Source organism: Podarcis gaigeae (assembly GCF_964106915.1).
Source record: "Podarcis gaigeae genome assembly, chromosome: 16".
In the NCBI taxonomy this organism is placed as follows: domain Eukaryota; kingdom Metazoa; phylum Chordata; class Lepidosauria; order Squamata; family Lacertidae; genus Podarcis; species Podarcis gaigeae.
Window position 1 is genome coordinate 15,831,206 of NC_139693.1, and position 12,707 is coordinate 15,843,912.

The 12,707-nt window shown below is 53.4% G+C and overlaps 1 protein-coding gene across 1 annotated transcript in view; it reads right to left on the reverse strand.

Moving 5' to 3' along the window:
* The window catches only part of ATG2A (autophagy related 2A), a 36,892-nt gene that overhangs the window by 14,321 nt on the left and 9,864 nt on the right, over positions 1 to 12,707 (reverse strand). The window contains exons 11-27 of the mRNA XM_083716381.1: positions 12,108 to 12,348; positions 11,131 to 11,281; positions 10,785 to 10,889; positions 9,958 to 10,122; positions 9,591 to 9,828; positions 8,913 to 9,015; positions 8,574 to 8,736; positions 7,607 to 7,749; positions 6,583 to 6,746; positions 6,174 to 6,328; positions 5,078 to 5,228; positions 4,641 to 4,834; positions 3,368 to 3,448; positions 3,039 to 3,145; positions 2,458 to 2,550; positions 1,333 to 1,403; positions 1,016 to 1,092 (exon numbers count right to left, since the gene is read on the reverse strand). Of these exons, the coding sequence (XP_083572507.1) occupies positions 1,016 to 1,092; positions 1,333 to 1,403; positions 2,458 to 2,550; positions 3,039 to 3,145; positions 3,368 to 3,448; positions 4,641 to 4,834; positions 5,078 to 5,228; positions 6,174 to 6,328; positions 6,583 to 6,746; positions 7,607 to 7,749; positions 8,574 to 8,736; positions 8,913 to 9,015; positions 9,591 to 9,828; positions 9,958 to 10,122; positions 10,785 to 10,889; positions 11,131 to 11,281; positions 12,108 to 12,348 (2,402 nt within the window). The remainder of the gene's footprint in view (positions 1 to 1,015; positions 1,093 to 1,332; positions 1,404 to 2,457; positions 2,551 to 3,038; positions 3,146 to 3,367; positions 3,449 to 4,640; positions 4,835 to 5,077; positions 5,229 to 6,173; positions 6,329 to 6,582; positions 6,747 to 7,606; positions 7,750 to 8,573; positions 8,737 to 8,912; positions 9,016 to 9,590; positions 9,829 to 9,957; positions 10,123 to 10,784; positions 10,890 to 11,130; positions 11,282 to 12,107; positions 12,349 to 12,707) is intronic.

A 12,707-nucleotide genomic window follows, 5' to 3' on the forward strand; every position in this document is an offset into this window, starting at 1 on the left:
GTTCTTGCTGGCCACCAGTTTGGATGTTTAAAATGAGGACTGGAGAAATTCATAGGCTATCGATAGCTGCTGGCCACAATGGCTGTGCTCTGCCTGGCCATCTAAAAGGATAAAATGTGGTACGTGTATTAAATGTTCATGGAGGAAGAAGCTACTGTTAAGGAAGACGAGGCCACTGATGGCACCTAGCCAGGATGGTTTTGCTCCATGACTAGAGGCAGCAGTGCTTCTGAATACCACAGGAGAGGAGAGGGCGCTTGTGCCCAGATGCCGCCTGCCAGTTTCCCACGGGCATCTGGGCAGCCACAGAGAACAGTGCTCTGGAGGGTAGAACTCGAACCTGGGGCTTCAAGTTACAAGGAAGGTGATTTTCATTCCTGGTAGAAACAGTATGGGATTGTTTCTTATACCAGGTTCATCATGTGTCACGTTAAGGGAGACACTAGCAATTCTATCTTGGTGTATGTTAACGCAAATGTTATAGTGGATCAGTGTATATTAATAAACAACTGTATTTTAATACTTTTTTGGAAGCCACCCAGAGTGGCTGGGGAAACCCAGCCAGATGGGCGGGGTATAAATAAATATTATTATTATTATTATTATTATTATTATTATTATTATTATTATTATTTCCGACTAAACATCAGGAACAACTTTCTGACAGTAAGAGCTGTTCCACAGTGGAGGTCGGGTGGCCAACTGTCAGGGATGCTTTAGCTGACATTCCTGCTTTTCAGGGGTTTGGACCAGATGACTCTCGAGATCCCTTCCAACTCTGAGTCTATGACAAGAGGCCTGATCCAGAATGCTCCTCTTAGGTTATTTTTGCCCATGTCTCAAAAGGAGATGGAAGACGTTGTTCCCATCAGCCCCTTTCCCAGCCCTGGTGAGTCACGGCTTCTGCTCCCCACGGAAGGGACTTACAGAGAAAGCCAGCAACTTGGACTAGAGACGCAAACCCTCCTTGCAAGGTGGCTCCTCGCATCCCCCACAAAGGCCTCTCAGAACTCACCAGCTTCCCTGTCGTGGCTCCCTTAAACGTGGTGATCACCAGCTCCAGAAGGTCCACATCCACAACGCAAACATAATCTGAGACGGGGAGACAGAGAGAGGAACATTACTTCCAGCGTCAGAGAAGCTGCTCTGCCTGCAGAAGGTCCCAGATGGGACCACCGGCATATCTCCAGGTAAAGGTGAGGGCAGGGGATGCATAGTTCTTCAGGTGCTCCCTGAGAACAGGATGCTGGACTAGATGGGCCATAGGCCTGATCCAGAAGGCTCTCCTCCTCATGTTCTTATCTTGGGAGAGCCAAAGCCCGGCAATGTTACCTCTCCTCAGGTCGCCCATCTCTGTGTCGCATTTGTTTGAGAGGTAAAGGGCCGAGTCGTCCAAAATGAACCTGCGGGGAGAACAGGGTGGCTGGTTAGCAGCATCCTGGGGGGGAACAGGTCAAGAGGGGCCAATAGCTGCTTAAGCTGTGCCTGCAGAAGCTGGGGGTGTTCCAAAGGGAGAAGGCACCTGATCTGCAGCGCCTACTCCCACTTTGCCAGCCAGTTATGGCAACCAAGGAAGAGCCTTTGCCCGCAGCTGCCTCCAAACGCTCAGCGGTGGTGGTGGCGGTGAGCCTCTCCCAAAGTGAGGCCCTCTAGATGCTGCTGTGGGGGCTATAACTCCCATCATCCCCAGTGGTGAGAAATGCTGGAGAAGGCTGGGCTAGGGCTGGGGAGACCCAGGGGTGAAACCCCCACTTTGCCACCCAACTTACTGGGTGGCTTAGGGCCAGTCTCCCAGCCTCACCTCCCTCGCAGAGTCGGTAGGAGGACATAATAGAGGGGGGGGGGAACCTTGGGACGGGGGAGGAATATATCCTACCTCACAGGGTTGTTGTAATTAAGCAGCTCAAAAGCTGCTAGGCAGCCATAGAAGGGACTGGGTGACTTTGAGCCACTCACCGTCTGTTGCCCCAAGTGACCTCATAAAATAGGTGGGGGCAGGGAGAGAAGCAGACAAACTACCTTGTGCACTTTGGGGGGGGGGTGTGCAAGTAATTAAGTTCCAAGTACAGTGGTACCTCGGGTTAAGTACTTAATTCCTTCTGGAGGTCTGTTCTTAACGTGAAACTGTTCTTAACCTGAAGCACCACTTTAGTTAATGGGGCCTCCTGTTGCCACCGCACCACCGGAGCACGATTTCTGTTCTCATCCTGAAGCAAAGTTCTTAACCCGCGGTACTATTTCTGGGTTCGCGGAGTCCGTAACCTGAAGCGTATGTAACCTGAAGCGTATGTAACCCGAGGTACCACTGTATGGGCAATCATAGCAGCTGTCTTGGCCCCAGACCTCCCCCCTCCAGGGCGTCACATAGGCTGCAACCAGCTGGCCTCAAGGTCTCCTCTCTGTGCAAGTGAAAGGAGTCTGGGAAAGAGCAGGATAGGAGGTTGAGACACGACCCACCGGAGGAGGAAGACAGATGTGTCCACAATGATGTTGCTGGAGAGGGTGAAGGTCTCGGCTGTGATGAGGACCCGGATTGGCAAGTAGAGAGGCCTGCAGGGGAGAAGTCAGAACTCAAGTGTACCAGGGGTGTTGGACAGCGGCTGCCATCCTCCCACCCCATGTCACCTGGACCTCTGTGGGTAGCAGGAAGAGGCTGCCTCCTCTGGTCACTTCTCTTCCCACACCCGTCACAGAAAGATGTTGCACACACTTCTGCAGGGGATCTGGGCCAAAAGTGGACTCAACAGAATTAATCTGAGTCTTGAAAAACACATAGAGCTGAAAGAGGAAGTGGGAAAGAGTGCCACTCTTCTCCACTTCCTCCTTCAGCTCTATGTACTTGTTCAAGGGAGGATGGGAGTGGGAAGACCTTCATCATCCTTACTCCCTCGTGACCAAGGAGGAAGTGTAGGAGGCTCTGCTGAGGCTTCATGGGCACCAAGGGACGGTTTCCGGGGCACCATGTTGGCCATAATGAGCTCAACGGACCGACTGTCTGAGCTGGCAGAGAAGGCAGCCTCCTATGTCCCAATAAATACCTGTAATCCACAGCACAGCTGAACAGGTGGGTGTGCAGCACTGTGATGACCGTCGGGGGCACAAAGCCCAGGATGGGGTCATCCAGGACATCCAGGAAGTCAATCAACTGAGGGGACAGATGAGCACAGTCAGATTTCGGGGACACACACCCTCGGCATGAGACCGGTCAACGCTGACAGCCCTCTATGGCAGCAGAGACCCAGAGGACATCCCCTTCCCCATCGTGCAAAGTGTGGAACTCCTGGCTCAAGAATCGTTCTCAACCCCTCACGGTGCACGACCTGCCTCTCTACACAGACCAGACAGCCCTTGGGGGGGCAGACCTCACCTGCGTGTACCAGCTCTGGTGGGTCAGGGCCATGTGATGACGCATGGTGGCCCCTTCAAGGCGCAGCGTCACCAGGAACTCCTGAAACAGACGAGGAAGAAACGGGGGTCTCAGGCCACATTCAGACACGCAGCCGCGGCACCTTGAAAGGCGCACTTTGCCTCTGATTTTTTCTCAGTGGGAAGAGCCCATTGCACAACACCCTGACCAGGTAGGGGCGGATGATGAGAAAGCAACCTGGGTAACGTTGGAAGTATTGAAGCAGCTCATCTGGGATGTCCCGACCTCACTATTCCCCCCGCCCCCCGTTTAAATTATTATTAATATTTATTAGTTGTTTTTCAGAAGAGAGAACTCAAAGCAACTTTGAAAAAACAAACCAAAATCAAAAGGCCAAGTGCCAAAACAAGTATAGAATAAAACGATACCTGAAATACACCAGTAATACAAATAAATATTAGCAGATCCAACTCAAGTTTTTTTACTTTTCTATGGTTTTATTACATGGTTTTGTTTTTATTGTTGCAAAACCACTTTGAGGTGTGTGGATAGATAGATAGATAGATAGATAGATAGATAGATAGATAGATAGATAGATAGATAGATGATAGATAGATAGATAGATGATAGATATGGTTGCATATAAATATTTTAATAAATAATATAACCCCACCCCACAAAAAAGCAGATCCAAAAGCCTGGGAGAAGGAGAATGTTTTTGCCCTAAAAACATAGTGAGGATGCCAGGCATGCCTCCCCAGGGAAAGCATTCCATGAATGGGGGAGCCCCCACTGAGAAGACCTCTATTAGGCAGAAGTGGTAGGATTCAAGAACTGGGACCCATGGGCTCAGCCTCTGTGCTACCTGAAAGTTATGAAAGCTGTGAAGGAACAGCTCATGAAAATATGGCTCTTGTGTGGCTTGGGGGTCATGCGTTTCAGAGTTCAATGAATTGATTCTTAGAGCTTGTGTTTTTTACTGTATACACCACTTTGGTGGCTTTATGCTACGAAGTGGCCTATCAATTTAACAAATGAATGGCACTAAGACAGAGCCATTTCCTCTGACTCGACCACCTTTATTGGCTCAGCGTGGTCCTACCTATCACCTTGCAAGCTGCTGGCCCTGAAGGATGGGACAGGAATAAAAGAAAACAAATCTTCCCCCAGGTTTGGAAGAGGAAGTTCCAAAGATCGCCCCACCAACAGCCCAAAGGGCTCCCCCTTCCCTCCTTCAGATGTGCAGGAAAGATGGATCCAACGGTCACAATACCTTGATGTTCTTCTCCAAATCCAGGTTGATCTGGATAGCCAGGGAGAGCATCTTCAGGGGCCCGTCCTTCTTGCTCCCCAAGGGCCAAGTGATGGGGCCCTCCTGGGAGGCATAAATGGTGGGGTTGAGCCCCTCCGGGGGCAAAAAGTTGGAGATTTCCAGATGCTCCGCCATGAGGTAGTCCTCCACCACAGCTGCAGGGACAAGAGAGGACATCCTGGGTTAACATTTCCTAGAGGTTTGCAACCTTCCCCTCCAAAGAAGAGCTCCCCCGAAGGGTCCAGAATCCTTCCTTATTTGGCAAGGAGAAATGATGCCTGATCAGGGGGTTAACCTCCATTTGACGTGGCCACCACCCCTCCCAGCCAGCCACAAGTACCCACTGAACCTGGCACACCCCTATTCCCCCTTCGCGGCCCCAGGGGCCAGAGCCCTACCCTTGTGATAAAGTGCAACTTTCTCTGCCTCAATGCAGAAGTAGCCGAGGTCCTCGCGACCCTTGTACCGCGAGACGCTGAAGAGACTGCCGCTTTCCACGTCCAGGACCAGCTCGCCGTGAGATCCCTCCAGCTTCTTGCCCCCCTCGCCCTGCACAGCCAGAGACAGAGAGATGGGAGTGGCGGTCACCAACTTGGATGACATTAGAGGAACACACAAATTCATGGAGCCACAATGGCTCTGCTCTGCCTCTGCGGTTGGAGGCAGCAATGCTTCTGAATTCCACTTGCTGGAAGCAACAGAAGGGGAGAGGGCTCTTGCGCTCGAATCCTTCCGGAGGGTTTCCTACAGGAATCTGGTTGGCAAGAGCCCCAGGTGAGCTGGCAACCAGGAGCCATGGGCCAGGACCAAAGGACGAAGGACCATGGTCAAGAGCTCAGGAAGCCCTAGTGGCTCAAGCAGGCACTAGCTTGCAGGGAGCACACAGCAGCCCTGCCAACAAGCTAAAGGGTCTATGCCAAACCTAAGATTTAATGCCCCCTCCCAGATTTAGCCACAGTACCCAGCTGAAAGCTTCCCATACTGCTTAAAGGTAAAGGTAAAGGGACCCCTGACTATTAGGTTCAGTCGTGGCCGACTCTGGAGTTGCGGCGCTCATCTAGCTTTATTGGCCAAGGGAGCCGGCGTACAGATTCCGGGTCATGTGGCCAGCATGACTAAGCCGCTTCCGGCGAACCAGAGCAGCACACGGAAACACTATTTACCTTCCCACCAGAGCGGTACCTATTTATCTACTTGTACTTTGACGTGCTTTCGAACTGCTAGGTTGGAAGGAGCAGGGACCGGGCAACGAGAGCTCACCCCGTTGGGGGATTCGAACCGCCGACCTTCTGATTGGCAAGCCCTAGGGATCTGTGGTTTAACCCACAGTGCCACCCACGTCCCCCCATACTGCTTAGGGATTATTAAAATGCTGAACAGTTTATGAATGGTTTATAATTAAAATAGCATCAGATAAAATAAATAATGCCTCCCCCATCTCAGGGTCACATGAGTGGTCAGCCTGTAACCTTCTCTCTCTCCTCCCCGCTTTACCTTGGCATCGCACAGAGCTGTCACCCGCCCCTTCCCCACAGAGAGCACAACAGAGACACAGCTCTGGGGAAAGGGGCTCCTCTGTTCCCCCTTCTTCCGCTGTGCTGCCTCATCCACGGAGTAGAAGTGAGAATCTTCATCTTCGGAGTCTGAATCTGGAAGGCAGGGAGAGGAAGGCGGGGAAGGCATTTTTTTACAGACCCATCAAACCTCTGCACTGCCCAGAATAGAGCCTGTTTCCTGCTGCCCCCCCCCCCCCCGCCAAGTCCAGGCAGTCTATAAAGCATGCTTGGCCAAGTTGCAAGACGGTGATGGCCAAGACCCAGTCTTGCCTCTCAAAGGAACTGGTGTGTACTAAAACCCTCCTCCCTTCCCTCCCACCCTCCGACATGGGGGTGCCCTCCCTTACCCAGCTTAAAGGCCGACTTGCACATCTTGAAGTTTTCCTGCCAGCGGGTGTCCGCTGGTGCTTCTCCAACAAAGGGGGCTGTTGTGGACCCAGCGCCCCCCAGAAGCTCGGAGGGGGTGGGGGGTGGGCTGAAGGACTCGAACATCAGGAGATCATTATTGATCCTAGAGGAGGAAAAGAAGGTCGGCATGAACAGCCTGTCCCATGACAGTGTGGTGTAGTGGTTAGAGTGCGGGACAAAGACCTGGGTGAGATCAGGGCTCAATCCCCTCTTGGCCAAGAAGCTCACTGGATGACCTTGGATGCCAATCAACTCAGCCGCACTTCACAGGGTAGCCCTGAGATCTTTTGGTGAAGGGCAGTATATAAATTTAATAAATAATAATAGTAATAATAAGTAAGAAACTCTGCACTAGGTGAATAAGTTGAGTTAAACTGTGGAACTCCCTCCCACAGGAGTCAATGAAGACCACCACCTTGGATGGCTTTAAAAGAGGATTGTATGAATTCATGGAAGACAAAGTTATCAAGAGCTACATTTCTGTTGTCCTTATGACCACAGGCTCCCCACCCCTGCAGCTTATCCCAAGGATGCAGCAAATGTCAGGGACTGCAGAGCCCACCAGCTAGGTTAGAGGATCAGGGCGTGGGGTCAATCATGGCCATGCAGGGATGCCCAGGTCTTGTTTCGAACCAAGAGAAGGGCCACAAGCTCAATGGCAGAGCAGGTGTCATTAAGGCGGGCAAAGTCCCTGGCAGCAGGTAGCAGTCAGGAAATATGAAAGACCCTGGAGAGATGCTGCCAGTCAGAGCAGACAATACTGGTCTACATGGACAAATGGCCTGACCTGGTCTAAGGCAGATTCCTCCCATTCCCTCGATGGAAAGGACAAATTCGGCTTTCTGAGTACTGTGACTCTTTCCCACCCCTTGTGCAGAAGAGCCTCGAGGAGGACATGCCCAACTTGCTCAGGGGCTCCTGCTGCCCCCCACCCCTGGACGCCCAGGCGCACGGGACTCTGACCTGTTGTAGATGCTCTCGTAGAAGTCCTTACTGGGGAGGAAGATGTGCATGGTGGGGAAGGTCACCTCCAGGGCATACTGGGAGGCCTCCAGCGTCTGGCTCTGGAATTCCGCCATCTCCTCGGGATCTCCAGGGATCACCATCTAGAGGGGAAAAGTGGAGGGGCAGGGTGGATCAGAAGCTGGCAGGAAGCTGGTGCCAACGCCACACAGAAGAACTACAAAACTCCCACCCACAGGGGGCATATACTGTTAGAATTCCTGCTCCGTGATTTCAGTCATGGGATTGTTGTCTATCACATGATGGTATATGTTTTGACTCCACAAAGTGGGAAGTGACGGAGACAGGACTATTGTCCTTTGTTTTTTCTCTTTGCTGTCTGATGCTAGAGAGAGAGGGAGCCATGTTGCAGTGCTCCGTGTGTGTTTATATGTAAATAAAGTAGATTAGCCAAAATGCTGAGTTGCTGAGGTCCGTCATGCGAACTGCGCAGACTCTGCGGATCCCTAAGTGTGCCGATGTCCGTTGGCATCCGTCACTGTGATGTTTGGGCTGCAGAAAGCTTTTGAAGCTCCTGAACGATCAACCAGGAGGGAGAGAACATGCCAGTCGGGCATGTGTCTCTACCAGGGTCCTACTCGAGTGTAGGAAGAGCTCCTGACATATACATGGAGGCGGGGAAGGCGATCAATGGCTGCTAGCTAGGATGGCTGGGCTTTGCCTCCACAGCCAAAACCTGCAATGGTTCTGGATCCCAGTTGCTGGAAGCCACAAGAAGGGAGATTTGCTCTTGGGTCCTGCTTGTGGGCTTCCCATGGAGGCATCTGGTTAGCCGCTGTGAGAAGCAGATGCTGGACTAGGTGGGCCATTGGCCTGGTCCAGCAGACCCCCCCTTAGGTTATTAGCAGCTACACACACACACACACAGACACACCCCGCCACCCCCTGGGTCGCTTCACCCTCTCACCTCCTCCGTCTCGTACATGGTCCGCTTGGAGGAGAAGGGCGAAGGCTCCGGCTGCTTCAGCTCGCAGGGGCTCTCGGCCGTCGACAGCTCCATCTCTCCGGGCTTCGCCAGGGCCAAGTCCCAGGGAGTGTCGCTGGCCCGAGGGCGGAGGGTCAACGCGATTCTGCCAGGGGAGAGGACAGCACTGGAGAGAGGGGCCAGAACCTTTGTGGATGCTTCCCCCCCAAAAAATAGACCCAAGAAGTCGAGAGAGAGAACAGGATGCCCTTGCCAAGGCAGCACCCAAGCACACCCTGACTGCTGTAGCAAAGGGAGGTTGCACGCGGAAACCAGACTTACTTGGGGAGGAGGTACTTCTTCCCCGTCCCTTTGGCGGACAGGTCGGGGGCTTTGCCGACCCGCAAGCACGGCACGGCCAGCTTCTCGGCGCCTTCGTACGTGCCTGCAAATCACCCAAACAGCATCAGGGTTCAGATCCCCACTCCCGGGCGAACGTAGACCCGCTCCAAAGCTGGCACCCAAACCGCATCAAACCATCACCACTCCTTGCATTCAGGACTTCTTGGGGCATGGATCTTGGAATTTATGTTTATTTACTGAATTTAAATCCCACCTTTCCACCAAGGAAACGTTAACTGCTTTGGCGCGTCCCAGGTCCCCTCTTGTCTGAGCTGTGGCAATAAGTGGGAGGGGCGGCAGCAACTACTGGCAAGTAAGACCCGCCGCTGGCAGCACTGCAGGTTTGTTGTGTTGCAGCTGGACGAAGAAGTGGTGGGAGAGGCACTCTTGGGCGTTGCCCCCCTTTGTCACAACAGGGCCATTCCTAGGAGGCTGAATCTTTCATACACAAATGCTACCTTGTACCAGGGGGCGTGCCCACTTCTGACTTGCCCAGATACAGGCAATGTTTAGACGCCGGCAACGTCTGCCCTCGCCCACTTGGCGGCTGGAGGGAGAAATCCGATGGGGGTCTTTTTGGAGGGAGGGAGCAGGGATCCTGCAGCAGCCTCTCCTTACCATGCAGGTCACTGCAGGCAAGTTCCAGCTGGGTGACACCTGCCAGCCCGAGCTCCACCTGCAGCTCCACTCCGGCCAGGTCCAGGCGCAGGCTCTCCTGTCGCACGGCCTTCTGGGCCCAGGGCCTCCTCTCGGGCCACGGACGGAGGTCCGGGATCGGGAACTGCAGCCTCAGGGTGGCCTTGGGCGCTGCCAGTCGCACGCTTGCCTGCCGCTTGGCAGCAGGGGGAGAATCTGCCTGGCGCCCAGCCAGGAGAGGGGTGGGGGAGAGAGGGGAGAGAAAACCATTAGAGGAGGCTCTTCCTGGTGGGGGCGGGGGGAAGAAGTGGGCGCCGTGGCCTCTCAGTCTGCTCCGCCCCCCACTTACCAAGTGTGCCTCGGGAGGAGGCCAGGCTGGCGTGGAGGGCGTCGTGGCACGGCACAGCAGCGAGCAAAGGCGGTCGAGCGTCGCCAGGTCCACGTCTGAGCAGAAGTCGTCCAGCTCGGCCACCAGCTCCACCGTTTGCTTGGCGGGGACCTTGGCAAGGCGGCTCTGGAAGTACAGTAGCAAGAGTTGGCAGGCTGCAGGCGTCTCCCCAGCAAGAGCTCTGCTAACCCAGGTTTGGCCCAAGTCTTAGGTTGCATTGAGGCGCTCCAGGTCCCATCGGACTACAACACCTCACTGTCTTTGCATCCTTTGGCTAATGAAAGTCAGGAGTCTAAAAACACCTGGAAAGCCACAGGCTGGTTTAGACTTGGGACCTGCCTCTGCCCAGCTCTCATTTTAATTTTATCCAGGTTAACTCTTTCCTGGAAGTATTTTTCAGAAACAAAATGAAACGTGGAGGATTTCTGCAGTTCCCAACCGGGGAGAGGCCTTTTTCTGCTATGACGCTCCCAAGTTATGGAACGACTTTCCCAGAGAGGCTGGCTCACCTGGTGCCTGCATTGCCGCTTTTTGAGCCAGGGGTGGCTAACTTGTGTCCTGCAGGGCAAACCCAGCCCACTGAGGCACACTGGTCCCTGGCAAAGCACTTTCCTTGCTCTTCAAGGGTGTTGGTGGGACATAAGGGGACACACTCATGCATTTATGGTTTGCCAAGGAAGACGAAGGCTCCACCCACTGCTGCCCAGAATTTCTCCAGCGACTGAGAAGGGGAAAGAAATTTGCTGCTGGATCTGTGCAAAAAGCACCCTGCCTGCTGCAAGACTGACCTTGGAGGATGAAGGCCGCTTCTCCGAATGCTTGGTTTGCAGACGGGCACAGGGGCGAGGCGAGTGGCTGTAGGGAAAGGCACTAGGGGTGGCGAAGACCAGCAGCTGAGAAGGAAGCAAAATCAGTTTACCAAGGACGCCCTCTGACAAAAGAACCCCATGCTCTTCATCTGACAGGCGGCTGCTCCACTGATAGTTTTGTTGGCAACATCAATGCAACCAGGACTCCGGAGAGCCTCCAGTTTGTCTGGGGCAGGAAGTGCAAGTGGACATGGGGGGGGGGGGAGTGAGCAGCACCCAGGTGCCCCCCGCTCTTGCACTCCCCTTGATGGAGCTCAGCCCTCACCTCGGTGTACTCTGGCTTGGCTTGCGTCCTGTCGTCTGTCCACAGGCACTCCAAGATCTCCAGGAGCCCAAAGGATGCATCCCAGCTGAACATGTGCAGCTGCCCAGAGGCCTTGTGCTCGCAGCTGATCTGCACGGCGGCCCCAGTCAGCCTGGAAGAGGCAAACAGACACCCAGATGGCAAACGTGGCAAGCGCAAGGTGCAGGGAATGTCCCTTGCCTGCTGGCAGCGAAGCACAGAGCAGGGGCGGGGACCCGGGGAGCCTCCGGGTGCGGTTGCACTACAACTCCCATCATCCCTGATCCAGCAGGCTCTCATTAAGTCACATCCACTGTAGGATGTCTACTATCTCTGCATAGCTCAGTCAGTTAGAGCATGGTGCTGAAAACGCCAAGGCTGCAAGTTCAATCCCCGTAAGGGACAGCTGCATATTCCTGCATTGCAAGGGGTTGGACTAGATGATCCTCAGGGACCCTTCTGATTCTATGATACATTTTTGCAAGCCAAGTGGAATGGCAATCCAGTGGTTCCCAAACTTTTCCAGGCCAATGCCCCCTTGGTTCCCTAAACTCCCCCACCCCTCCCCCACCCTACCTTGTCAAATGCATTCTTTGCATGACCCACTGAGGAAGATAATATCACAGTGAAACTCAAAACTGTAACAATTAATTGCACATTTATTGAAAATCCAATGAAAACTATTTAGTTTAATTAATTCAACAATATTGATGAACTTGATCCAGTGATGCCAGCTTTTGAAAGTCTGGTAGTTATTTACACCTAAAGCAGTCCCCTTCTGTCCCCTTGCCTCTTACAGCAGCACCCCCCCCCCCCCGGTAATCCCATTGCTACTGCCTACTTTGGGAACCACAGATTTAAACAAATGTTATAACACAAACACACACCACAGGGCCTGGGCAGAGCACCTGGGTTGTTGTTTTTTTGCTGTGCTCAGGCCTTCGGTTCCCAATACATACCTGACATTGCTGCGTGGACAGGCCCCCTCAAAGCACTGGCGCAGGGGCTGGAAATCCCGGCCCCCAAAGGCAGAGTCCTTCAGGCCCCTGAGCTGGGAGAAGAAGCGCTGAGCCAGCTGGAGGTGTGGGGCCTCTGGGGTCTGGTGCAGCAGGGTGAGAGTGAGCCCTCCAATCGTCAGCCGCAGCAACACCTCAGGCCGCTGGTTCTCCAGAGAGGGGGGTTGCGGGTGGCTGGTCTTGCCTGTGCAAGGAAGAGAGAGAAAGTGAGTCTTGGAGCAGAAAGACCTGAACTTGGACGCAGCTGCCCCAGAGATTACTGGGAGAAACTCTTAAGAAGCTGTCAGACTGCTGGCCCACCAAGTCCAGCACTGTCTGCTCTGGCTGGCAGCAGCTCTCTAGGATCTCAATGAAACAGATTTTTAAAAAGGAGACGCTGAACACACCAGAACTTCTGCATACCAAGCAGTAGGTCTCTTCTTTTGCAACACTCGAGTTTACATTTTTCCTCCTACCCTCCAAGTCATTTTCCTTCAGTGCCATATCTGCTAGATTGTAATGCTGAGAACAGGGACTGTTTCACTACTGATATCTATAAGCTAC